This window comes from Perissodus microlepis, chromosome 2, assembly GCF_051167445.1.
Source record: "Perissodus microlepis isolate ML-2025 ecotype Zambia chromosome 2, ASM5116744v1, whole genome shotgun sequence".
NCBI classification, from domain to species: domain Eukaryota; kingdom Metazoa; phylum Chordata; class Actinopteri; order Cichliformes; family Cichlidae; genus Perissodus; species Perissodus microlepis.
Window position 1 is genome coordinate 5,572,087 of NC_140462.1, and position 27,863 is coordinate 5,599,949.

The window sequence follows — 27,863 nt, forward strand, 5'->3', positions numbered from 1 at the left end:
ATGCTTTCACTCAGGCTGTAGCATTTAAATGATGCTCACTGGTAATAAGAGTCCCAAAATCAACCAAGAAAATTTCCCCACACCATTACACCACCATCGTCAGCCTCAACCATTCATACAAGGCAGGTTGAATCCATGCTTTCATGTTTATATGCCAAATTTTGAACCTATCATCCAAAATGTTTCAGCAGAAATCAAAACTCTTCCAAACCAGACATCTTCATCCAATCTTCTGTTTTACAAATTTGGTGAGTCCATGTGAAATGTAGCCTCAGTTTCTAGTTCTTAGCCGACAGGATTGGAACCCTGTGTGCCCTCCTGCTGCTTTTGCCCATCTGCTTCAAGGTTCAACATGTTGTGTCAACAGATTTGCTCTTCTGCATACCTTATTTGTAACTAGTTTTTCTTGTTTTTAAATTACTGGTCCCTTCCTATCAGCTCACAACTGACGGGCAATTCTTTCACGTCTGACATCAGTAACACATTTCAGCCTGGACAACTGCTGCTAAGTGAATATTTTCTCTTTTCCGGGCAATTATCTGTAATCCTTGGGAAGGTTGTTCTAAATACTCAACAACTTTGCCACATCCAAAGTCACTTAAATCACCTTTTTCCTGGAGCTTGATTTGAACATTACCATGTCTAAATGTACTAAATTGTTGCCATGTGATTGGCTCGCATGAAATTTGCACTAAGGTGTTGAACAGGTGTGCCTAATGAAGTGGCTGGTGAGTATACATTAATTGTGACTTTGTATAGGCACAATCTGATATCATGTTGGTGTTGCTCCTTGATCAACAAAACTAACATTGGGCCAGTATCAGCATCGCAAGTGACCAGTCACATTGTTGTGATGTCATAGTTTTGTGAACAACCTAACACTGTAACCTTAGCCACATCCCTAACTATAGCCCCATAACCCTAACTACAACCACATCCTAGCCCCCGAACCCAACCCTAACTGCCCCCTTTTTTGGATTTTCATTTCCCCTTGAGTGGACATGGACAATTTTTTTCCCAAGTCGCAAAGGTATGACATAACAACGTGATTGAGATGCTACATTGATCCAGGTACAAGACCAACACGAGGATATGAGAGACCCTTCCTATAGGCCACCTGGCATATGTAACAGATGTAGTATGTACACAAGCTTCATTCTACAAGATTCTCAAAACAAACAAATTTGGAAAACTAAAACCTGAAAACATCCTGGATGTTCAGGTGTAATACGGGATGCTGCAAATAAATGGTAGAACCCATTGAAAAGCAAACATGCTAAATACAACTTTTTTTTTTTCAGTTAAACATTTTTTATTTCATGGAAATACAACATAATTTCAAATCCTTTGCAGGAACATTGTTGTACATTTTATATTCTTTTTCTCCACTTTTTTTTGTACTTCAAAACATGGTCACAACATGGTACAACAATATCATAAACAAAGCCTCATGTCACAAATGGAGCCATTGATGACAATAAATTACATTTGCCATGCTAAGGTTTCGAGATGACACGCCGGTACCCTTCATTTTGACGAGATCAACCTTTAAATGAACCGCAAGTCAGACTTGAATAAATACGCTAAAAAGACACCGGAGTTACAAAAGAAACTTTCTTCATTCAAAACGGAGCAGAAAAAAGAAGGCTGCTTTGAGGAAGGTTACTTCATAATCATTTATCTTTCTTCATAAGAAAAAAATAGGAACAAAGTTTTTGCATATTTTGATAACACTGCTAAATCTAAAGCAAAGAGTCCCACAATAGTAAATACTGACTATATTTAGGAAACTGCCCTTTAATCATAACTGACATTTTAGTTTATTACTTCTTCTTTTTTTAATTATTTGTTCCTTCGCTGTATGAGCAGAATATTTCATCTTCACCCATTCATACTCAAAACAGGTTAATCTAGTACAGCACTGTCTTTATACAACCTAGAGGTATTTTCTAATCTTTTTGTTCCTTTTTAACTCTTGAAAAAGCAAACACATTTACTCAGATGACTGTGTGTCTTTTTGCAAACTGTAAATAATATCACTGTATTCATATACAGAATATAAAAATCTTTCCAACAGACAAAAGAGGAGGAGGGGAGGGGACAAAACAAAATAAAAAAAAAAAAAAAAACTACCGATGAGGTTTTCCAGTCAATAGAAGAGAGGCAAGTATGCAAAGGATGGTTAAATTAAAATATTAATAATTAAAAACAAAGAACAATTACGACACTCAACACTTCACTTTGTTCAACGGTGAAATTTACAGTGGAACTGGTTACCGAGTAAAAGCGTGTCAGGAGGCCGACGAAAAACCAGGTAAACTGAAGGCAAATCAAAGATGCAGTGTACCTCCGCTCCTCTGAAAAGCAGGCCGTGTGTGAGAGTAATGAAAAGTATATAAACGCGTCATGACAGACGCCTTGTATCATGGACAGTGGGTAGATTATTATACAGATGCATCACGATAAACAAGTTTGGGTCTTAATAAGAGGACACGCGTAGAGATCGCACAGGTGTACTGGTGCCTGTGCGAGTACTGTTAGGAGACGTCGGATCACGTAAGAGCACCATGTTGGACTTAAATATATTTATATATATCTATATCATTTGGAAAATTTGTTATTTGTTGCGCCGTTTCATATCACATTTTTTAAAATCAGATAGTCTAATTTTTGTCTCTTTTGGCATTTGTATCAGTGGTCCAGCGAACAGGTAAGCAACTGAAGGAGTAAGAGAAGGCATGCACGAGTCTTGAGTGGAAGCCACACAAACGAGAAAATAAAAAGAAGAGACGTGACTATACACTTCCACCTCTGGGCTGCTCCGCTTCTCGTAAGAACCCAAAGACACTCATTTGTATTAAATAGAGGAACAGTTTGAGGAGATGTGTCTTTGGATTCTTACAGCCAATGGGGAGCTATTGTGGTACCTTACACCTCACAAAGAGCAGTAAGAGGCAGAAATTAGCATCACAGCTAAGGGGAATGTGTCTTCACTTGTGTGTGTCTACAATTTTCAAAAGGTCTTTTCAGCAAGTGGTAGCCAGGGATTGGTGTATAGGAGGCTGGAAACAGCGAACATGCTCCACAGTGGAACTGTCCGTCTCCACTGCCTTCATGTACTTGTTCAGGATGGCAAATATCTCATTGTTGAGGATCTGGTACTTCCTGATGCGATCTGCCATCTTCTTCAGCGGCTACGGAAGAAAAGAAGGGATGTATTTTTTGGACTTATAATTGCAAGTCTTCAGCAACAAGGCAAAATTGAGGACACGCAGCAGATAACGTGTACCCACCACATTTTTGATGATCTCGTCCTTGCCATCCTGCCTTTGGACTTTGAGCAGGTGGTAGCAGAAGTCGAAGAGGTCAAAGCGACGCTGCTGTCCCAGCAGCACGATGATGGCACAGCCGGCCCAGTTCAGCCCATCCCCAAAGCACTGCCTGTATGGACGAGCACAAACAACACGGGGAGGGGGCGGAGGGGTGCGCTTTCATTATGTGATGCACAACTCTCAAGATGTGACAAGTCTGCAAAACAATGATGCAACTCTGATGCAACAACGCTACAATGTTTCCAGCTGCTCTGGCGACACAAGGGAGCAACGCGCCATGGAAAAATCCTCCCTCTCTCTGGGTCCAAACGGCTGTCACATATACACAGCCCGCCCCTTTCAACTTTCAATTTTCAGCTCTCTTATTCAAGGAGGGTGATGTAAAGGGTGTGTAGCAGAGTGATATAAAAAAATTAATTAAGGGGAAGAAACTAAAGAAGTCACATTGTGTGTTTTGAAAAAGTTTCCCCCAAAACTTTTCCACCCCTTTAACTTCTCTTCTGATTTGCCAACTTTAACCTTTTTATCAGAAGAGAAAAATACGGCTGGACCTGTCATATCAACATCTGCACCAAAATGGACCCAAAGAATAAAACAAAGCAGGCCAAATTTAGCTTAAAAAAGGAAAATACATCAACAGCCATCAGAAGCCATCAACACATAGCTGTGGGGAATTGAATTTTCACCATAAAGCAGCCGAGGACAACAGACACTCTTGGAATCTACCATTAGTTTGCTGATAACTGCAGACTTCCCTTGAATGACTTTTCTACTGCCGCTTGCTGCTGTGCTCTGCAAGTTTTCGCCACAAAAAATGACTTTCTTTGCCAGGCGTCACTTACTCTGCCGTGAACTCGTGCGTGCCCACGGGGATGCAGTAGACAAACTGCATGGCGCTCCACAGGCGGTGGAACTCCATACATTCGTCGACATGCATCACACCGTTGGTGGGCGGAGGACCGCGCCACACCGGATCCTGCAGGAAGCTGCGGATTCGCGTTAGGATGACCTCGAACATGGAAAGGCCACAGCACAGGCGCTCTTTGGTCAGCAGGTCTCCCTCCCGCGCAATGGCAATTTGCTGGTAAAAAAGAAAACAGGCAGAATGCTCAAGGGTGAAAATCTAAGAGAGAAATCAGACCATTCACTTCCTAGAGAATTTGCCGCTGCTATGCTCCTCTGTCGCTTGCTGCTAGAAACTTAAAGCTGATTACTCAGCTTTTTCTTTCCTCCTCTGAAAATCCGCAGGCTTCTAGTGTAAGTCAGTCAGCTTAAAGGATAACGCTAGGAGAGAGAAGAGAAACTTTCCCTCCAAAAGTCTAAAAAGTCTTTAGAGAATTTAGAAAATTGTGGGGAGGATTGGCAGCTTAAAGACCAGCTATGAAAATTGTGCAAATTCCCTTGAATTATTTATTTATAATCAATAAATAGTTAACAATGAAACACGCCTGAGAAAAGTAGGAGGAAGGGGTCGCATGATTAAGCTGCAAGACTGTATGACTATAAATATGTCCTTTCAGGTCTTCTTTCATGCCCATCAGAGGGGATGTTGAACTCACTTGCGGGGTTCCCAGCCTCTCAATTAGAGGCACGAGGTGGAGAGGGGCGTACTTCGCCTCCAGCCGCTTCATCCTCACCTCCAGACGCTCTCCCTCTGTGCGGCACACAAATACCAACAGTTGCGGACGTATTTCAAAATAAAAATGCTTCTCAGATCATCCCAAACTTCAAACTGCGAGTAATGTAATTTGCACCCGTCTGCTTTTTAATTCACCGCTTCCAAACTTGTTGTATACCTTTGATGTAGACTCTGGGAAGAATGTTCTGGAAGGGAGCGGCGTGAAGCAGGTCACACACTTCCTCCTGGGACTGAGATTTAAGCACAACACAGACAAACAGCTCATTTTAATCCAGGAAGTCGCCCGCTGTTATTCTTTACGGATGCCCTGACAAAGCATGCAGACAGCCATGAGGCGGCTTTTTGCTGAACTTCTTAATTAAAGTGTTTTAAAGACATATTTTTGAATGCCTAACACGAGCTCCGAACCACAGGTCTGTGCTGACAGATTAGTCAACACAATGTCAGGCTTAGGGAGAGTGGGGAGATAAGATAACTGAATTAGAGTTTGGCTGTGTGGATAATGATGCTACGATTATCAAGCAATGATGACAGGCCAATTTTAAAAGGATTATAATTTTAACACTTTAAGCACAAAATCCCATCTAGTCGGGTTTAGCGGCTCGAGGTCAAGTTTACAAACATCTTAATGAATCGAAAATGTCACGTGGTTCAGTGTGCGGTTTTTTTTGGTTTTTTGTTTGTTCTTTTTCCAATAGAGACTAAGGAGCAATTTCAAGCGGTCAGAGCGATCGTGGTGGTGACTATTTGTCAAGACAACAAGGTACAAACCAAAGAAAGAGCAGAGGAGCAGCACCTCGAGACCTCGGCTAAAAAACAAAAGAAAGAAAAGGGACCGGCTAGAAGAAAAAGCCATGCAACACGCACTCGAATGCACGCACACTTAAGAGACAAACAACACACAACTAGGCTTTTAGTAGACGCACAAGCAAGTGCAGCCAGACAGAAATGGTAAAACAAAAAAACAAAAAACAAAAAAAGAGTGAGATCTGGGCAGCGTACAGGCATTACAAGTGCCCAGAAGTAAAAGACAGTCATGGAGGCAAAAGTGCAGAGTTTAGCACAAGAATGTGCGATCACCTTCTAAAATAGTTATGATTCAATGTAAAAACCATTTCCTGTGACGAATGCAGCTTGATTGTCTGTCTCACTGATTTCCTGCAAGATTACTGCAAGCTTGCAATTTGAATGTCGTGAAACGTGTCGGAGAAGTGAAGCAGAAGCAACAAATTGTTGCATTCGTCTTAGGTGCACTCTTCAAACACTCTTTTAGTTTCACCTCATTCTTTTTTTAAAAAAAATGAAAGATGTCTCCGTGCTTTTGCTTCCATGGCTAATTGAAGGTAAACTGCGTGTGTGTCAAACTAACACGGAAAAAAAGAGAAACAACAGAAAACAGCAGCCCAAACCAACAAGAGATAAAAGAGCAAACACATTTGGTCATGCTGTCATTTTCTGGTAGCCAATAGGAAGACCTAAATCCTTACCACCTGTGGTAGTTGCCAGCGTGTAATGAAAAACAGAATTGTATTTCAGAAACGAAAAAAACCCTCACACACAATCAGAGATTAAACACTTTGGGGCGTGTGGACTGGGAGCCTGATGGCTTCTGACCGTGGTGTTTGATTTAGCGAGTGAATCAACACCACAAATTGGGTGGAAACCTTCAGGCACCCAGGTTTGTTGGTCACCCACATTAAAACAAGGCAGTCAAGAGAACTTCATTTCAGTGGTCCTGTTTACTGAGCGTGCTCGGAGACCACAGACAGAGCTATCAGAGGAATCTTTGAGAAAGCAGTAGTAACAACAAAAAAAAAAAAAAAAAAAAAAAGAGAGGGGGGCGGGGGTGTGCAATAATCACATTAAAGCATTATGGGATTTTGACACTTGTAAAGAGAAAAGTCCTACCAGAGCTTGCTCGATGAGCAGGCAGAAGAGGATGGCGTTTCCCACCTCCCTTAAGCTCTGGAAGACATCCGTCTTTAGCTCAGCATACTCAATGATATCCTTAAGCTGGTGGTGGAAGAACTCCAGGATGCCTGGAATGGCAGATGGAGAAAAAGACAGGTGTGATACGGCGCTCCATCTGCATTTTTAAAGATACGCTGATAACATCTATACTCTCCTACAGTCTAGGAAGCAAGCGCCTGCTAATATCTCGTTATGTCATTGATAATCTCTTGCTAGCGGGATGAAACGCGGTGATGTCAGCGGGTCCACACGGCCTCTCTGACCCACATTTGGTCTGAGCATCGGGGCCTCGCAGCAGAGGACAAGAGGATCATTAACTGCTGTCAATGAGATCACAGGCAGTAAGCCAGGTACAGAACTCAGGGTACAGAACATCAGTAATCTACAGATTACTAAGCCCTCCTCTTAGGGATATTCCATCTGACTGCCTCTAATCTGCAACCACAGCTCTGGTCAAAATGCATTAAGGCAGGTCACGGAGTGCACAAAGATGTAAAAGAATTAGGCAGGTAGAGGATTTCTTGTGGTTTAATTGGACATTGTGCACAACCCAAATGGCTGAGAACAGTCGTGTTCCTAACTGTATTTTGTAGTGGTTCATATGTTGTTATCTAGTATTGTACTGCTTTCTCCAAGTTATGGCTGAATCTTATTCCAGTACTGTTGAATGTTTCCAAGATCTGACTGAAGCCAGAGAGGCAGTCTGTGCAGGACTTGCTCCAATAGTGAGCGGCGATATCTGAACCTGGAGGAAAATGTGAATTAAACTGCTGTGCTATGCATCAAATAAATAAAATATCTGCATTACCTATAACCAGCTATAAATAGTTAGTGCACATTTCTTACAGCACTTTTGTTTCATATTTGTTCATTATGTAAAGAATACTGTGCAAAAGCCTTGAGCCATGCATTGTTTAGTTATATTTTGCTCGAAAAATAGGAAAATAAGTGCAGTGATTAACTGAAACATGTAAAAACATAAATTAAAATTTACTACGTGAGGCAAAAACACAGTGTATAGAACTCTAACAAGCTTGAAAGCAAATTTTTGGTTTGACCACCTTCTTCAACACAGCCTTCAACAGTAGATGGCTCAACTGAAAGGCCAGGCGCATCTCTCAGCTGCAGTGTCAGGTCTTTGCTGGATTTTTCTCCACTTTTCTAGTTTCCTCATTTTTTTAACCACACACCATGTTAAGAAATAACAAGTTTTTGGATAAGAGCTCTTTGGAAATCAGTTAATTCGTGCAAAAAACCCCACTATTTTATGCCTGTCAAACTGTGTTCTCTTTGGCAACTTTCACAGATTCAGCTATGAAAGTGTCTTTTTGCCTTTTTGTGACAGGCAGCTGGTAACAAAGCACCTAAAGATACAGTTTAAAATTGGTTCTCTGCTAAGTTCTCTGTTTTGCGCCTTTTATATTCTTGAAAGTGGCTCAAAAAACAAACAAAACATGTCCAACGTTCAAAGCAAAACTCTGATGCATCCTCAAAAAGCGTGCAGAACAATTGCTCAAGAAAGTAAAGCAAAGCATTTTTTTTTTTTTTTTTAAAAACGAGGGGTTTTTGCACAGTACCGTAAGTGCATTAAAGTAGTGTGAAGTTATACTGACGCTGTGGTTTTCAGGCTAAATGATCTGCGATGATAAAAATCTCATATTGAATGTGCTAATCCGCAGCCCGTTTATCATACTTGACATATAAACTCGTGCTTGGTGCACAGCTTGATGAGAATGGCATTAATTTTGCAGATATATTTCAACTAAAATTGTGTTATATCCTGGTGGTACAAAATTTCACAGCAATCAATCAGGTATTGCTCAAATTTCGAGTTTATGTCGTTCAAAGCACCAACCAATATGCAGACCATTTAGTTACCTTTTCTTTTTCTCTGATTGCGCCCTTATTCAAAAACGGCTTAATTTGACTTACCTGAAGTCAAATAAAGAATTATATTTAAGCAAAGGGAACAAAGACAGCTCATGTGTAAATGTTAACGCAACTCCATGTGTGCTGCATTCATTGTAATTTTGGGGATTATAAACTCACCTGGGGAGCCGTACTCGTGGCGCGGTAGGCGGCAGATCTTGGGCATGACTTCTATCAGGGTTTTTACATACTGCAGTATGGTGCCCTGTAACTGTAAAGTGACAGAGAAGATGGATAGTTCACAGCAGGCGAGGGGAGGAGAGGGCACAAAAAGGAAGGAGAATAATAACTGTGAGGATCCAGCACACTGAGGGGGAGGACAGCATGCTTTTCAGGATGGAAAATGAAGATAAATACCAGGCTCTTGACAATCTTAAGCAGCTCCTCCATCACCACAGCGATGCCTTGGTAACCAAGGAGGTGGCAGATGGTCTTGAAGTGAGGCGGGCCAACAAAGTTTCTGTAGGAGCTGTATATGTGGGAGTATGCAATGTTGAGAGGCTGAGAGGGAAAGAAGAAACAGACACAATGTTATTCTGAAGCAAGAGGAAGTTTGCTTTACACAAAAAATTACAAGTCTTTACTATAATATCACAGATGGTACCGCACCTTAGACCCATACAGGTAGTAAGGCTGTACGTTGGCTGGCTTGTCTCTTTGAGGCTCCTGGGTGAAGGGAATAGCCGTCCGTACAAAGCTGAACAGAGGGAGACGAAAAAAGGTAAAGAAAAAACACAAAAGGTAAAAGCAAATAAAATATATTCCTGCAAAACAACTGACCGGTTCGTGGACCCGTTGTAGCAGTAGTTGGGGAGGAAATCAAAGTTGAGTTCCCAGAAGACGTGGAGAGTGATTCGTCCATAGGGGGCGGAGACATTGTGGTTAGCCTCGCGGAACATGGCGTCAAAGCTGTCCAGCGTCATGTGCTTGGACAGGAGGCGGTGGGTTAGCCTGTTAACCTCCAGCAGCCATTCCAACTCCTGTCCAGACATGCAGTGTGAGAAGGATAACGCGCACAGGACACAAAAATAGATTGACGATTTTCACTAGTTTCCCTGATGTTTGAGCTCACCACTATAGAGGTAAGATCCTCGCTCTCAAAGCGGCTGATGGCGTGGTCCAGGGACTTGTACATTGCTGCAGAGATCCTCTGGGTAATCAGACGGTTCAGGTCAATCGAGCGACCCAACAGCTGCGTGAGACAACAGGGATTGATGAAAAATACAGTGTGACAGTCAGACCGGTGGTTCAATAAATACCGATACAGCAGATGACCTCGAGTATGTGTTTTCATGTTTCTGCTACCTGCACGTGTCTCTGTTTGAGCAGCGTCTCGTAGCGGTTTGATGGAGGGTACGGGATGATTACGCCGTAATTTTTACACTCAGCTCTGAAGCGCTTGTCTAGGAGGACACTGAAGAACACATGGCATATGAGTTTGTAAAGTCTGCAAAGAGTGCTTCAATATCTGCCAATAACTCAAAAATACTTTTTTTTAAAGTCACATTTTCTTTTTTTTTACCTTCCAGCCATTGCTTTGTAGTAGGCAAATATCTGATCTGCTAGCTTGTAGACAAACTGATCAAAGCAGAGGTTTACCTGAGAACAAAGCCAAGAAAATGGTTATTAGATTCAATTCAAAGTATTTATTGTCATGTGTCACGAGAGAAAAAGGCATTTCTCTGTGCAATGAAATTCTTTCTTTGCTGTCCACCCACAGATGCTGATAAATATATACAATAGAAATAGAATATATAAATACAAATAATACAAATAAATGAAGACAGAAAAGGAGACAGAATATGGAGATTTGAAACAGAGATGTGTGCAAAAGAGCTATAGCTTAATATGCTGGCTTAATATGCAAGATGACCTGATGTGCAAAAAAAAAAAAAAAATTATTACTGTTCAAAAATGGGTCAGCTGTTCAAGAGTCTGATGGCAGTGGGGAAGGAGGAGTTGTTGAGTCGGGATGTTCTGGATTTCACACTTCTGAACCTCTGCCCCGAGGGCAGAAGTGTGAACAGTCCGTGTTGGGGGTGTGTGGGGTCTTTGAGGATTATTAGATTAGATTTATCCCTTTAAATTTCCATGGGAATACTCCTAATGGTGGCTATTAGACCTTACCTCAGCCTCGATTTCATCATAAAGGAACTGTTTCTTGAACTTGGTGAGAGCGTAGTAGCCACTGTCATTATACAAATCTAGAGGGTACAGCACATACCTGAGAAGAGATAGTGGGAGTTAAAATACTGCTCTTTTTTAAAGTCATAAACAAAGAGTGTTTAACTGATCTACTTCTTACTCCATCATGGAAGGCTCCTTGGTCTCCAGGATGTGGTCAGTGAGGATCCACGGCATGGACATCTCAATGGGGAACTGGATTCTGCGGCCCATGGTGAGCTCCAGGAAGAATTCTCTGAACCAGAGCTGGGACAGGTCACAGCACTGCTGCAGGGCCTCTGGGTGACAGGACAGTGGCAGGAAGAAGGAAAGAAATGGCAGAAAAGATTGGCAAGCATTAGAAATGTTTGCTCTCATTGCTCTTCCGTTGCCTCACAAAGGAAGCAAGAGTAAAAGCTGTTAATAATGTTAGCTGATGCCGTGGAGTATTCATTCACTTCTCTTCTGGTTTTTCCTTTGACAACTTGTTCTGTTTGAACTTTCAGAATTCCAGCTTACCACTAAAGTTGAGCAAATGTGTGAAGAAGAAGGACTGCTTGTGGAAGTCTTCTATGGCTGTGACTATGGGTCCATCAAGGCTGCTCCGCAGAGTCTTCTTGGATCCACTCTTGTCTGCTATTAGGGATTCCAGCATGGTGCGTACCATGTACAGCTGTGGAGGAGAGAGACAAAGGTTAAAATATAAAAAAGTGGAAACCTCCTTATTACCAAGCAGCAACCTGGGTGAAAAATTAAACCAGTGTAGAGGTGTAAAAAGGAGCCACTTCCACAGGCACTAATGTACCGCCATACAAACAGATGAAACAGAGATGCAGGCTTTAGAGCCGAGCACTGATAACAAGCCAGATGGTGTCTCTCCTCTTTAGTCTGGAGGACGCGGTGTGCGTGTTTTCCAAAAAGAATTAAAAACTTCGATTAATCTGACCACAAAACCTTTATTCGGTGATTATGAATGACCTTTGGCCTAGAGAACATGCTTCTGGATCGTGCTTTTTTTTGCATGATCGCACCTGCAGGTAGCAGGTTGCAGATAGTAACTGTGTTCACAGACAGTCAATTCTGGAAGTGTTCCTGGGCCCATGCGGTGATTTCCATGACAGAATCATTCCTGTTTTTAATGCAGTGCCACTCAAGGGCCCAAAGATCATGGGCACCCAAAAGCAGATGGTCTGCCATTTTTGAGACTGGTGATGGCATCACTCTCAAAATATGCTAATTTTTTTCATGAAATAATAAAATGTTTCCATTTAAACAACTGATATGTTTAAACAGTAGTGTATATAAATTTTACATTCATTGCATCAGATGAATATGAGTGCACAAAAGCTCATGTGACAAACCATTGTTACCCATTTGAAACCTTTATGAAACATGACTGTCAGCTGCGAGAAAATTCAATATTAATGAATCAATGGTACGGAAGTAGAGGAAGCAAGAAGAATGAGTTGAGTAAAGTTTGACTTATCTGACTGTTTTGTTTCACTTAATGCGCCTTATAATCCAAAAAATACAGTTACTTCTACCTTCCTTTAGCATGTCCAGAAGTATAACGTTTTGTGCGATGGTTAGCATCTTCCACTGCCTTTGACGTTGCAAAACGTTTTGTCAACATTTTTGTGTTTGTTGGGGAGAAAGCTTACAAACATACAGTGCAGCACTTCAGAGTCACACTGCTAGCCATCGAAGATTTATGTAAATTTGACAAGCTGAACGCATTCTGTACTGTACAGGAGAGACGGCATGGAGGAGACTGATTGACAATAGTCTAGAGCCAATCGGGACACAGGACACAATGCACTGTTTAAAAAAAAAAAAATTTAAAAAAAAGCATGCAAAATTGCACAAAGAAATCCACGAAACAGCAAGGCCGCGAAAGGTGAACCCCGTTATAGCGAGGGACCACTGTAACTTGAGAGAAAGCTTCATTTCTAATTTAAAGATAACACCTTTACTCAAACCCACACCCCAAATCTATGTATTTTAAAAAGTCATAACCTTCATGAAAATGTATCAGACCCCAAACAGTTTCAGTTTCATTTAACTGTCCTGGTGATTACACGGTTTGCCCCTGGGAACACCGTGCAGCATAACTCACGCAACTCTCATACCACATGTACATTTTCAGGTTTTGCAACTGCTAATAGGAAGTTAAGCTACTTTAAAAATCTCAGTAGTTTCAAAGATAATACATGCAGATCTAAATGCTTTCACTACAGACTGAACACCATTCGTTAAGCACCCTGGTCCGTTTCACGTCTCACCTGTGTGCTGGAGGGTCCGACGGCTCTACGAGGCACCTTGATATCAAAACCGCCTTTCGGGTCCTTCTCACCCCTCAGACAGGGGTCATTTGGAGGTTCCCTGGCTCCTTCCCAGTCACAGACAGTTTTTCGAATGGCCTGGAGAACACTGCAGAAAAATGTAAAAATACTTCATCTGTTGTTTAGTCTGAAACAAAAGAAACAGATGCATTTGTGATTGCATCATTTTTGTACCTGATGAGAACGTTCTTCTTCTTGCGTACAGCCTGGCGCAGAGGTTCTCTAAGGGTCATTTGGGCAAAGTCCTGCAGAGCTGCGTAGATGGTATTCCTAATGGCCTGGTTAAACACCGACTCCATTCGGCCCATCAGAACCTTTGGGACACATAACATCGTTTATTGCATCACCTAATTTTAATGCTGCTTTAATGTCAATTGTGCAAGTTGCATTTTTGGAAATAAACTAGTGAAAACTATGCTTGTGTCAAACCATGCACTCAGCTGAAGTGCAAAAAAATATCCAGACAGTGAACATCAGTGAGAGTGCTACTCATACTTCAATAATCTTTTACCTGCAGCCCTTTGATCATGGCAATGACCTCCACCAGGGCAAACTTCTCTTCACTGGTGTAGTTGTAACGTGTGGCTCGCTCATACTCCTCCGCCGTGCCTGGACAGTCCTTATTACAGAATTTATCCGTGGGATGTACCAGTTTCCATGAGTACTGAAACAAAGGAGAGCTATAATTAGATCAAAGCCAGAACAATCAATAGCAAAAAAACGACCCACATCATACGTCCAAAACCCACTCATATTCACACTGACGGCTCCACAAAGCATTTTCCCTACCCACACAGGGATGCAATCAATCCCACGCTTTACTCACAACTTCCATGACATGCGTGCTCCACTTAGACAGCAGCTGCAGACCCCTCAGAGCCAGGTCGAACAGCTCCCTGTACTCCTCGTCTGACTTCTGGCTGTCCAGGCCCGAGCCGGTCACCACTTCGCTGTTGCTGTAGCGCGCCAGCTCGGAGATGAAACGGATGTGGTCATCTCTGATCTGCACCATCTGCTCGCACAGGTTGTACTGCGGAGAGATGCTGCTCTGAGTGCACGTCCACCTGGGCACAGATGGGAAAAGAGGGTTGGGAGGGAGTGTGTGGGAGTTTGGTCATCAAGGAATTTTACTTCGGCCTGTAGTTGTAGCGGTGGGAAAAAAAAAAAAAAAAAAAAAAAAAAAAAAGAGTAACATCCAGATTTCTGTAAATTACACTGGTGGATGGGTTTGCTCACTTGGACTTGTTTTCTTCATAGTGTGCGCTCGTCTCAATGTAGCGTGACAACTCGATCTGCATGTCTCCAAACAGCGGCACCACTTGCAGCTGAGAAACAAGAGTGAACGCCTCACTTCGGGGATAAACACAACAAAGCATGTAATGGGAAAAAGAAAACGCTTAAGAGCCCTTACTTTGAAGAACTTGTCGATCTTGCTCAGGTTGATCCTCTTTTTGGCATCTAGTTTATAGATATTACTCACATTCCCATCCATCAGGTACAGACCAAAGCCCATAACCTGTCAAAAAGAAACGGAAGGGGAAAAGACAAATTGGCAAAAAGACGCCAGAAAGAGATCGTTTCGAAATGTTGCGAGCTGGCGCCGGATAACGATGTCAGACGCGCGCTTACCTTAAGCAGCATGTGTTTCTCGCTAGGCGTCAAATACATTTTGTTCTCATAATAGTCTACACAGATGTTGACAATGTCTGCCAAAAGCTCCTCGTAGCCGGGAATCACCTCCAACTGTTGATGCAGGCACTGCACGGAGAAAGGCGCGACACAACAAGTCACCTTTAGATAAACAGTAATGCACTGACAACACAAGAAAGGAGGACTCACTGTACCCTGTGCGTACGTGGGATTAAGCATCAACAACAACACAAATAAAATAAGATCGAACACAATTCAACAGGGCCAAAAACCAGCAATACACTGAGCCGTAACACCGGCAGCTGTTAAATCTTAATAAGCAGACTTTCAATGAGAAAGTTCCTGTCGGGTCAGCGTTCAGCAGGTTAAAGGCTGATTTAGGTGAGAACAGCCACACTAATTACATAACAGCTCCTCTGCTCTGACTAACATTCAGGCAGCAGCTCTGTGACACCTTGAGCACAGCTGTGAGTCATTCATCCACTCAAGTCATTATCCTGGAGCAATCCAGCTCACCTGCTGTACTATCACCAGGATATTTAATTGTATTTGCAATAAACCCCCAATTAAAATGTCTATTTTCACAAAGATACACTAAAAAAAACAAAAGAAAAGTCATAGTCTTTTATTAGCCACGCACAATCCCCGCACTGACCTGAGTGATCCTGTTGTGGTTCGCTAAAAACATGGAGAGATTCTGAGACTCCTGGATGGACTGGGGATCAGCCATCTTCCTCAAGAACTGAGCTGCCCTAGAGGTAGGAGAGGAGAGGAAAGTTAGTTTGGCTCTGCAGCGTGAGAAAAAAACAAAACAAAAAACATACATTTGGATCTCTTTACTTAGGGTTCACTACCGTTTGTAGGCAGAGTGATCGTTCTTGACGCTACACTTCATATTCTTCAGTTCGTCCAGCACTGCGAACATGTTGATGAATTTGCCCAGAGTGAGCAGATAGGCCTCAGACACGAAGTCTTTCCTCCTCTCGGCGTGGCACAGACGCTTCACTTCGCTACAGAAGCGTTCTATGGCTTTCCTCTGATAAAAAACAAACACAAAACCAACTGATTATCAACAGCTCTATTAGTAATGAATACATATGCATAAAAAATGTTTAAAAACATACTGTTTATGTCTATATATATTGGTCTGTTTAGTGCTTTATCATAGAGTTTCATTGATCTAGTTTATGTAATCTTAAAGTAGGATCTTACCTGGAAGTACATGAACTTCATGAGCTTGGTCACTTCGGGCTCTAGCACTTCCACCGTTTTCTCGTAGATCTCCACTCGGTTGGGCTGCTCGTTGCATTTCACCTAGCAGACACAAGATGGTGCCATCACACAGCCTGATCTCACAGCAACAGTGCACCACATGTACTTTCCCCCAGGTAACATATTAGTTGCTCCGATCCCCCACGACCCCACTCCACTCCCATCTTTTTGCTCCGTTTTCCCAAAAATCGCGATTACTAAACATTTTCGTTTAAAACTGTAAACGTCAGTTTTGGGGAACTTTGTTACATGTAACAATAAAATCATTAAGGTCACACTGCAGACCTGAGGGGTGTACTAGGAAACAAGATTAGTGAGGTATGCTCAGTTTAAAGTCAGAGTTCTTTCTCTCTCTCTTTTTAACCCGTCTACATCACCATGGCAACTAACACTGAACGCTGAGCAGGTCCAGCTTGCATGGTCCTAATTTGCTGCTCAGTCCAGCAGCTGACAGGACAAAGATGAGTGAATCGATCAGCCAATTTGTAGACTTTTAATGCTTAAGAATATCCAATGTGTGAAATTGATTTCATTCTCATCTGGCCACAATTTCCACATCTCCAGAATACGGGACAGAGAAAGTCCCGACTGTAGCGAGAGCGACTTAGCCATAAACAGCATCAATGAGGGCACACTGAGTAGGACAATACGAACATACAAGTTCACTGCATTTGAATGATTTTCTACAGCAGCCTCCCCCCTTGATTTATTTGCAGTGTTTGAGGTTTGACTTTTTTTATAGTCTTTATATTTCCTTTTCCTCTGGGCGTTAAGTGGGCAGCACTTGAGGGTCAGTTTATGTGAGCGTGCACAGAGAAAGTCTGAACAAACAGAAAAAGCCGACAACCACCCGCTGCAATGCCTCTGACTGGGGTTTAAGGTTTCGTCGAGCCAGCTAATGTAAAGAAAGCCTGACTGTGTTGAACTTGTGACTGCACCCCTTTGTTAAGGCAAATGCTTTGCAGTCCAATTCGGTTTGAATTTTTTACGTAACAGGGTGGTTTCTGATTTTTTTTCCCCCTTTTTATTTATAGCTAAAAATACAGCTGTCAGTGAACCAGAAGCTCAGCTGCAGGCGGTGTTTTTTCTGCTCTGTAGAATCACCACCGCCTGCAGCTGAGCTTCTGGTTCAGTGGCTAAAAGGTGCAAAGTTAGGCAACCCAACTACCAACCCACAACTCAAGCCTGGCAACGTCTGCCTTTCATACGGCCTTTTTGGGTAATTGTTCCTTACAGTGAAAAGACAGTGTGACAGCTTGAATAAAACCCTGTTATGATGGTTTAGCATTAGATCTAAAGGTTAAGATGTGAGGACAGGAAGGAAGCGATCATTAACCTGGGGAATGGCTCTGGAACAGCTTCTCCATGTGTAAAGCATCACAGCATATTCATGTCCTTCCTCCAGCATCTCATTCTGTAGAAATAAATAGAACAAAGACATTTAATTCCTCATGTACAGCTGAAGTCACGCCAGGACTAGATACCTCAACAAGCTCAAGATTATATCTACACTGCTGTGAAAAAGTATTTCCCATCTTCTTTTTTGCACATGCCACATTTTTTTTGTTTCAGATGATCAAACGAATTATTTTATTAGACAAAAATAACCTGAGTAAATGCAAAATACATTTTTTAAATGATGATTTTATTCATTAAAACGGTAAAAATAAAAATGACCCAACCGTACCTGGCCCTCTGTGAAAACCTACCCTCCCCCATTAACTGTTAACTCATTAATTAACTGTGAATTCAATTTCACATGCCACACCCAGGCCTGATTACTGCCAGCTCTTTCGAATCAACAAAACACTTAACTATAACCTGAAGCAGGCTACAAAAATCTCATCTAGCAACTCATCAAGCTTTGATCTCTAAAAAAAATGAAGAACAGATGTAAAACACTGAAGTCTGGACAGGGTTACCACGTCATCTGTGAAGGTTTGGGACTCCAGTGAATCACATTGAGAGCCATTATCCACAAATGGAGACAAAACTTTAAACCAGGCAACCAAAATTACTCCAAAAGCGCATCGATCACTCATCTAGGAGGTCACCAAAGAACCCAGAACAACACCTGAAGAACTGCAGGCCTCACTTGTCTTGGTTAAGGTCGGTGATCATGATTTAAAATTCAACAAGAGGAGACTGGGCAAGAATGTCACCTGTGAGAGAGTTCCAAGGTGAAAACCACTGCTGATCACAAAGAACACAAAGGCTCGTCTTACATTTGCCAAAAAAAAGGTCTTTGTTACTGTTTGTACTGGAGCACTGTACCCAAAATTATTTCCCCTAGGGATCAATAAAGTATTCTGATTCTGATTCTGATTGATGATCTCCGAGACTTTTGGGAAAATCTTTTGTGGGCTGGCAAGACGAGAGCTGAACTTTGTGGAATCTTTGAGTGCCGTTACATCTGGTGTAAAATCAAAGAGAGAATTTCACATAAAGAACATCACACCACCAGTCAAACGCAGTGGTGGAGGTAGTGTGATGGACTGAGGCTGCTTTCTTCTTCAGGATCTGGATGACTTCAACCCATGAATTCTTCTCTCTACCAGAAAATCCTGAAGGAGAATGTCCAGCCATCAATCTGTGCACATTTGGGATACACAGCAGGACAATGATCCAAAACACGCCATAAGAGCACCTCTGGGTGGCTCAAAAAAACAAAAAACAAAATAAAGGTGTTGGAGTGGCCTAATCACTTAAACCCAACTGAAATGCTCTGGCATGGCCTTAAACAGGCCGTTCATGCTTGAAAACCCTCTGATGTGCCTGATTTAAAACAGCTCTCTAAAATTCCTCCACATTGAGGTGAAAGACTCACTGCCAGTTATTGCATACGCTTGATTGCAGTTCTTGCTGTGGCACAGTTAGGGGAAGTTTAGGAGAACTGCTTCTAACACAGGGTCAGGTAGGTTTAGATTCTTCTTCCCTAAAAAACTGCAGTTGGTACTGACTCAGGTTATTAACATCTGTTTGAAGTGTGACAAATAAGCAAAAAAATAAAATAAAAGATATCTAAAAAGATATCTGGAAGGGTGTGAATACCTTTCCACAGTACTATATCTTAGTAACAGACATTCTGCAAAGCTACTAAACACATCACACATCTCAGATTAAACCCACATTGCAGGACTTGATAAATATTTTAGCAGGGAAACATTTCATCCTCTCAGAAATAGGAAAGACAGATTCCTCCATCCCTGCGGCTAAAGGACGAGTGCCCCCAAATAGCCTGGCCTCAACCTGAATGTGACTTCCTCGTTGAACCGGTTAAATAAAGCTCTACTTCCCCTCTTCGACAGTCACATCACATTCTCTGTTCATTCACAATCAGGGGAGGGATGTTTAGTGCTCGGCTGCCTCTCTGATTCACCAGCGTGTGAGTGGAATTTGTGTCTGCACGAGTGTGCGTGCGTTATTTGTATGTGTGTCGCCACAGCCCGAGCCAAATCCTAACAAAAGAGCCAAATGATAATCAATTCACATGAAACAAGGCTCTCTTTAAGGGCACGAGGCTGCTTCCCACAGTCTGCTTTGATTTTACTGAAAGAGGAACAAAAACTAGTGAGGTGAGACCACAAAAGACTGAATTTCACTAGTTAGCTATTAAAGGAAAAAAAAACAGTGGAATGGAGAGCAATGCCGTGGTGTTTATTTTTGTAACCAGCGCCGCAGGTCTCACCATGCTGGAGTGGACTGTGGCTTGCTCGATGTAACGGGCGATGCCAGTCACAAAAGCATTCCTGTCTTCAAAGTTGGTGTCAAAATTCGCCTGCCGAAGGAGAGACAAAAAGGGGTCAAAAGACTGTACACCAAAAGACCAATCAGCTGGGGACGATGGTGGGTGGCAGCGGTGGCGGCACTGTGAACCAGTGCGTACCTGGTACATAATAGAGGAGGGAGGGGGTTCAATGCACGGCTGCTGGTCCGGGAGCGGCAGCTCCTCCAGCAGGTCCACGTTGGACAGAGCATCCTCCAGGGTCACGTGGGTCGTCATGGTAACGAGGTGTCACTCAAACAACGCCCCAGGCTGACATAGACAGAAAGAGAAAACAGAAGGAAAGATATGAGTTAAAGAGGCACCGCAAAAAGGAGGAAACGTGCTTTGTGATTCCCGAAACAGAAGGTCTCACACGAGGACTTCCTACTGCAGTTTTACGCATATACGTCGGCAAACGGGTCAAAAAGTTACAGGTGAAAATGACTTGGTCGATCACGACACAATACTTTTTGCAATAGGCTCTGTATTGCACTGACATATACTGCGATTTGGGGTGGCTGTAGCTCTCATCTACTGATGGGAAGGTTGGTGGTTCGATCTCTGATCTTTGCTCCGCCAGTCTGCATGCCAAATATCCTTGGGCACGATACTAACCCCAAGTTGCTCTCTGGCGCATCAAAGCACTTACACAGAAAGAGCTTAGAAAAAAGTGCTTCTATAAATGGGTGAATGAAGCATGTTGTATAAAACACTTTAAGCTCTCAGTCCATTTAGTACCTTTTTCAAATGTAAATTACATCCTTAAAGTTATATTTTGTCAGTAACCGTCTTTTAAACTGTGAGTAAAACCTGCCATAACACAGAATCAAGTCTGTTATCAGTCTACGGTTGCATGGGGTCAATTATACACTCTGTCAAGCTAAATGTGTCTTTTCTGGTTGGCCTGATTTATTGTAATTTTGCTTAGGTAACATTATATCAGGAGGTGAGCCCTCTTGTTAGTAGAGTAGTATCCCCAGAGTATTTTCATGCATGTGTTTCTTTTCAAATAATAATAAAATATCAATATTTGGTGTCCTCGATACAAAAAACCCAAACCGATACGTGATACTGTGCAGCAAAATGAACCTGGGGTGCTTGTCTCAATCGGACAGAAAAGTCAGGAGACAACTGATCAAGAAATTACTGAATAAACAGATAAAAATGAATGAGCAGGTTACACTCACTGCAGGGTTAAAGGACACATACACCAGACACTGTCTTAGTATGTCTAGACAACTTCATTTCCTCCCATGAAGCCCTGTTTTGGTGCAGAAAGTGTGTGCATTCACCCTGCACCTGTATCACTTGGGGGAAAGAAAGGGGAAGAGGCCCCTTGCAGTTTCCTTTTTGGCTTTTTGCTTGACTAGAAGAATATCTGAAGAGCATAATTCATGAAATGCCAAGACCTGGAAAATGCCATTGATCTGGCAAAAAGCAGAAAACGCTTCGAAAAACAGTGAAATTTCGACAGCAAACACAAAAACGTGTTATCTTGTAAATGCGGCATTGGCAAAATCTGCTTTCCTGTTAAACTCTCAAATTGCTGGCAGCTTTGTACTTTTTTATCAGTTCAAATAAATATCAGGTGGTATATATGAATGCATGATTACGATTTCACACTGCAGGATAACGTTAAAAACTACAGAGTCTCAGTACGGCCCTCTCCTCATTATAAACCCTAGCTTAGCCGAAGCAGCGTGCGCCCATCCATAAATCATGTGCCTCTCAGAAACTTGTGCTTTACATCTGACCCGGCTGACAGCACAGATAATCAGCTTAATATTCACAGCCAGCACAAGCAGAGAGGAAAGTGTGAACACCAAAATACAAGAGAGGGGGAAAAAAAAATAAAAAATCCTCCAACAGTGGGAAATGGGAAGACGGGACAACTTTAAAGTAAATGCAGAATCTGCAAAACCGTCATTTTGTGACGAGAAGCCTACATAATGAGTACGCCGGCTCTTGGTCATCGGTAATGGTCGCATATGCAGGCTTAATCAATGATCACAAATGATCTGAAAAGAAAGTGGGTGGGGTTTCCTGTCATATCAGACTGTGGCATTTTTCTCACATGGTAAGCCACCAGTCAAACAGCACCAAGTTCTCAGACCTCACCCAGCTTCCAAAATATATGCACACACAGTAAAGATACTTTATATGGGTGCTGCAGCTCTGTATACAGTTTACACTGCAACACAAAATGAAGAAGAAGAGAAAAAAAAAAAAAAAAAAGAATGTGGCACAAGTGGGTAAACGGCCACTTGGCCTCTTTAGTTAGCGCTTGTGGATCAGACCACACGGGCTTTCAAAACTCAACCTTTATTTTGATCTGAACTAAAGACCCATAAAGTTTCGTGAGTGTATGTTGTGGTGTTACAACACCACAAAAGAAAAAAAAAAACAAAAAACAACAACTACCAACCTTCTGTCACTATTGCAGTACTTCCAGCTATAGCGGGTCTCATCAATATCAGATTTTATCATGATCGACACACGTAAACACACACGTACACAGATAAGTATAATGATTACTGGATGCTAAATGTAGGTTGTTCCACTTCCCGTTTCTGCTATTGTGTGAATAACCGCTTATTTAGTTGATTATCGGTGACATAATTTTCCATTATGGTATAGAGTACCACTCATTTGCTGAGCGCTATCGCCCTTTAACTGCTCTTTTTGTTTCTGTTCCATAATTTTAAGTATGATGTTTAATGTAGACACGGTGGTTGTGAAACAGATAAAAGCTGGCAGTTTATCAAGGATGTTGTGTATTATAAGGTGTGTACCAACTTATACTCTACACGTGTGTGTGTGTGTGTGTGTGTGTGTGTGTGTGTGTGTGTGTGTGTGTGTAACCCCTTTTTTTAAACGTCTGAGGATTTTGTCATCTTGAACAGAGTGTTTCCTGTATTCTTTACACTGCTGTGCTGCTTTACAACCTGGATGCGCACACTGTCTGATTCTTTTAAGACCTGGCTGGTTATTTATAACCATTCGGCATACAGAAAATGAAACACGCAGCTCGCTACAGGGGCTTTGTCGGGCAGACAAACGCGCTCAGTGCTGCTAAACTCCCATCTGTGCATGCAAATACAGACGCGCTCTAAAGCCTGGGTTGGCTGAACAAACTTTCCCACCCTATACAGGGCTCTGTTAAACAGTCGGTTTATCTGTCTTCTGTCTCTGTGTGTATGTGCATCTTCGCCCAGCAAAAAGGGCCCCTTCATTCCCTTCTGGGCACTTGGAAACCTAGTTGAACAACCAAAGAGGGACAAATGAGGCAACGAGACAACAACTCGCTTCACAAAACTCACACAGTAATATTCCCCCCCCCCCCGCCGTGTTCACGTTATAACTGCAGCCTCTATACATGAAGAGCTCTGGTCTGATGTCTTCGCGACAGCACTAAACAATGAGGTGGTGAGAAGATCCCAGAATATCATGAATAAAGCAGAGGAAAGGAATGAGATGCAGTCAGAACATGGAGCATGATGTAACAGGCAGAAAAAAAATAATTAAAAAAAAATATGACCACTCTGCGCTGCTAGGCCTTTGTGTAATACATCTTGCTCGAGAGGAAGACAAAGTGAGAGAAAGTGTGTCAACTCCAGCCTCGCACCACTCCATGGGATCTCCCACCCAAGGCTAGCTTTGTAATACACAGCATATTCATCCACACGCAATAAGACCATATGTGATCAGCATCAAAGGCAGGCGCAATACGGATCTCGAGCATTTAGTCACGCATGCGATCATTTAGAAAACGTTCAGCGACACCAACTAACTCTGCGGCTAAATGTGCGTTCCAGCAGCGTCTGTGCAGAGCATCCTGTGCAGGGGACGGTGTGTGGCTGAGGTATTTCACAGGCTGGTTGTCATTTCTGAAAGCAGCACAAGAAGAAGAAAAAACAAAAACCTGCTTTCATCTTATGATTTCTGTGATGTCATACTTGCAGAGATGAATATAGACTAGGGGAAGAACAAGAGCATGCCTCGCATAACCATCACCAAGCTTGGCAAGTACAGACAGCAAACGAAAAGTAAACCAGGTGTATCTAGTTGTATTTATGTTGGCAACTTTATGAAAATACATTTGTAAGTGGTGATAATAATAACTTCATCTGACTGCTACAGTTCCACAACAGCTTGCGCTGCTTCCTTTTTCTTTGTCTAGTTCGTTATTTATATCTAGGCTCATTGTCTCGCTGTGTTTCTCAAATCAGTCAACTGCAAAATAGTTGTACTTGTACCCTGAATCACTGAGCTGTTTTGGGCAAGTAACAGTTGTGAGGTGGGACATGCACACATTGTTTTTTCCTCTTTGGATACGTCCCACAGGATTTAGATCTCGGAAATCTGAAGGCCTAATCAACAAATCGGACTCTTGCAGAGGAGAAAATGTGCTGAATGCTGTTGTCTGCCACAATATTTAGATAGGTGATAAGTGGAAAAATGAAACACACATGAATGATAATGACCCCGAGGTTTCCTAGCAAAATGCTTTCCTGATGATCACACTGACTTATTCCAATATTCTAGCTTATGTACCTATATAGCTTTCCCAGGTAAACACTGCACACATATAGCCGTCCACATGATGATTAATCAGAGCAGCCCACCATTGGCCACTTCTAATGCTCACATGCTTCCTGTGAGCACAAACAGGGGTCAGCATCATGGCCAGAATTAAGTTTCCAGCAATTTGTGTTTCAGCTCTTCACACAAGTAAGCCTTTCCTTCCAAAAAAAGCATTAACGAGCCTTGGTACCTGACAAAGAAACTGCCATTTCACCAAGTGGATTACGTTGCATCACTTTTTGGTAGGCACTAACTAATGCATACCAGTAATACCCCACAAAGCCCTCTGTTTAGGAGGTGCCCTTAATTAGTCTTCTAGCTATCACAATTTGGCATTTGCAAGTTCTTACTGTTGACCAGTTTCCTGCTTCCAACACATCTTTCACAACGGACTACTCATCAATATACTGTTTGCTGAAGAACTCTGGAGATATAAGGATGTTTAAATGTTCATTTTAACCAATTTAACAGAATGGAAGCAGCACATTGGTATTGTGGTTTCCACTATTGCCTCACTGACAGAATGTCTGGTTTGAACTCCAATCTGGGGCTTTTCTGATTGGAGTTTGCATGTTCTCCCATGGGTTCTCTCCAGTTACTCCAGCTACCTAACCCTAACCCAAAGGCATGCTTGGGTTTAGGTTAATTGGTGATTCTAACTGACTGTAGGTGTCTCATGTCAAGAATCAGCCTTAACCTGTTTCTTGCCCTATGACAGCTGGGATAGGCTCCAGCCCCCCTCACTACCCAAAAGCAAAATAGATAATAAGCTAAAGGATATAATTCAATCTTCCCTTTTACGTTAAAGGGAACTGCCTGGTTGCACTCACAGCATAGCTTTTAAAAGGAGAAACGGGGATGAAATGAGTTCATGAGTCAATTTTAACCACTCATGATTTATTCTCAGCAGATGGTTCAAACAGGGATGTTTTAGACAGGTCCATTTCTAGCTTTATACTGGTTTAGACCAAATTAGCCTGACATACAGCTGGTAACTAGCCTTAGTAGTCCAGACATCTCTCTGTGACAATAACAGCGGGATGCTGTGGTGGTGTTTAGATGTGTTAGCTAATTATCTTTTTTTTCTTCTAATTTTAAAGCATGACAAACATGACCATGACCGACTTCACGCTTCCTCACAGTAAATGATTTGATGGTTTTTCACTTCAGGTGGCAGTAAGCCAACTTTCGTAGAAACCAACCTTGAATTCACTTCAGTAATGTTAGTACTTGAGTTGCAACTAATTATTATCTTATACAATGATCGCAGCATATGTACGTATTAACCCTTAACTTCTCTTAGACACAATTGAATCTGTAACTTACTATGTAAACTGTCTATGTTACCAGGATTATTATCATCTATTTAGCTTTTGGGAACTTTTTTTTAATAACAGTCAAATCTTTACAAATTATAAATGTACGTGAAGTACCTGACCTGAAAAATGAACATTATATGTATGTTGCATGTATGTTGTTGACATTTCGTGTATGTTATGTGTATGTGGCTGACATTACGTGTACTTGTTGACATTAGATGTACGCTACATGTACGTTGTTGACATATGTGTATGTTACATGCATCTTGTAGTTTTTGTAAATACATTTTGCTTAACAGATTTTAGTGCCGTGGTACTCTGGGTTCATTGGAATATCTGTAAATAAATGTCAATCAAGCAGTGATGCTACTAATGCCAGTAATTGATTACTTTATCTTATGCAATGAATATGGATTTTGCAAAGAAGACAAACAATAAACCTATGTATTTATCTATTTATATTTCAGTGTATATGAACAATACTTTTTGCCATTTGACTATATACAGTGCAATCATGAAAATTAAAAAAAGAAACATCATAAATTAATATATATGTGTATGTGTGTTTTAACACATGAGCGAGGTTAGCAAGCTAATATTAACAATAATACCTGAATTGCAACAAATTATTCTTACTAATACTACTACTTCTACTACTACTGACAATGATAATTATTATTATTATCATTCTTAGAAAATTACACTTTCAGAGAAACAAGAAACACTCGTTTTAGTCAGTCAAAAATGTGAAGTTTTCCCATAAAACTATCATAAACCTAAAGAAGACTTTTTTTAAAATAATCCTAATTTTACCTGACTATTAATGGCACCGGGTTTCATTTTCATTGTGGTTTTAATTTTGCAATCCTTACTGTTAGCAGAAGCAAAGCATCAAGATTCAAGCATTACATCACTGCTTGTGGGTGAGGGTCTGGCATACAGATTTACAGCTCAGAGAGTCTGCACCAATGGCAGGCTTACATTTCTACCCAAACTGCCAGGTTCGTCTGTAGGAGAGAAATGGAAAGGAAAAACATCTGGGTTTAGACTAAGCCTGTCTGAGACGGAAGTGAGTGAACCTGTCATTTGAGCACAAGTAACGGCCCTGCCTGCCTGCTGGTGTGATAGCTGTGAAACAATCCTGTGCATCTCGCCATGCTGTGGCCTGTTAGTCGATTGGAAAGAGGGGAGAGGACCTTTAAGGGAAAAAAATTAAAAAGCCAGAGCATCGTCGTGAAATCGAGCAATCTGAAACACCAAAACGTTATTTTTCGACATCTTTCTGTGTCTGTGCAGCGAAACGGTTGTTATCAGCTCAGAAAACCGTGCTCCATCATTCATCAGTGCACTTGCCACACAGGCACCCTCTCCTCACCCCACCCATCTCAGCGTGAGCTACGATGCCGATGTAAGCTAACGGGGATCCCATTCATGTGCCACAATTATCCACGATAAAGCGGGGCGCTCGATCCCAATCAAGTCCCTCCTATTTACAAGGATCCCCCTATTGTTACATTTGCGCACGGACAGATAAGTAAAGGGAAAGGATGTGAAATGCGAAAAGGAGGCAAAATAAAAAGAAGGGGGGAAAAACAGCACTCCAGTCTCCAGCCATCATCACTACCCAAAGCACATCACCAGCCCCGTTCATCTTCTTCGCTGCGTCTGCATCCATCGCTACTTTTTGCCACATACCTGAAAATTGCATGTCCGTCCGGCGACAAACTAAATCGGGCGGACCGTGTCGCGGTCTGCGACGGCGAGCCAATGTTTCCTAGGTTTTTATTTTATTTTTTTCCACCTCTTCTATGTCGACTGATGCTCTAGTTTCGCCCAGTACCAACCCGGTGCTAATCCACCCCACACAAAGAGCAGAAAATGGCTGCAAGTGCATTT

At 42.0% G+C, this 27,863-nt stretch overlaps 1 protein-coding gene across 2 annotated transcripts; it reads right to left on the minus strand.

Moving 5' to 3' along the window:
* Positions 1 to 1,285: 1,285 nt before the first annotated feature.
* cyfip2 (cytoplasmic FMR1 interacting protein 2) lies at positions 1,286 to 27,849 on the minus strand. Of its 2 annotated transcripts, XM_084941656.1 has the most exons (30): positions 27,663 to 27,849; positions 20,185 to 20,334; positions 19,987 to 20,076; positions 17,635 to 17,712; positions 16,239 to 16,340; positions 15,881 to 16,062; positions 15,682 to 15,778; positions 15,006 to 15,134; positions 14,788 to 14,892; positions 14,613 to 14,701; positions 14,203 to 14,440; positions 13,888 to 14,040; positions 13,551 to 13,690; positions 13,317 to 13,464; positions 11,554 to 11,707; positions 11,177 to 11,333; positions 10,999 to 11,095; positions 10,394 to 10,470; positions 10,177 to 10,285; positions 9,944 to 10,063; positions 9,652 to 9,851; positions 9,481 to 9,568; positions 9,229 to 9,372; positions 8,992 to 9,082; positions 6,880 to 7,010; positions 5,129 to 5,201; positions 4,892 to 4,986; positions 4,175 to 4,413; positions 3,294 to 3,441; positions 1,286 to 3,194 (listed from the first exon to the last, which is right to left on the minus strand). In XM_084941656.1, the coding sequence occupies exons 2-30, from the start codon at positions 20,299 to 20,301 to the stop codon at positions 3,027 to 3,029; spliced, it is 3,759 nt and encodes a 1,252-aa protein (XP_084797782.1). In that variant the 5' UTR covers positions 20,302 to 20,334; positions 27,663 to 27,849; the 3' UTR covers positions 1,286 to 3,026. The 2 variants fall into 2 exon arrangements, with proteins under 2 accessions (XP_084797782.1, XP_084797790.1); XM_084941664.1 differs by lacking the exons at positions 1,286 to 3,194; positions 3,294 to 3,441; positions 4,175 to 4,413; positions 4,892 to 4,986; positions 5,129 to 5,201 and adding an exon at positions 5,216 to 6,461.
* Between the last annotated feature and the right edge of the window lie 14 nt (positions 27,850 to 27,863).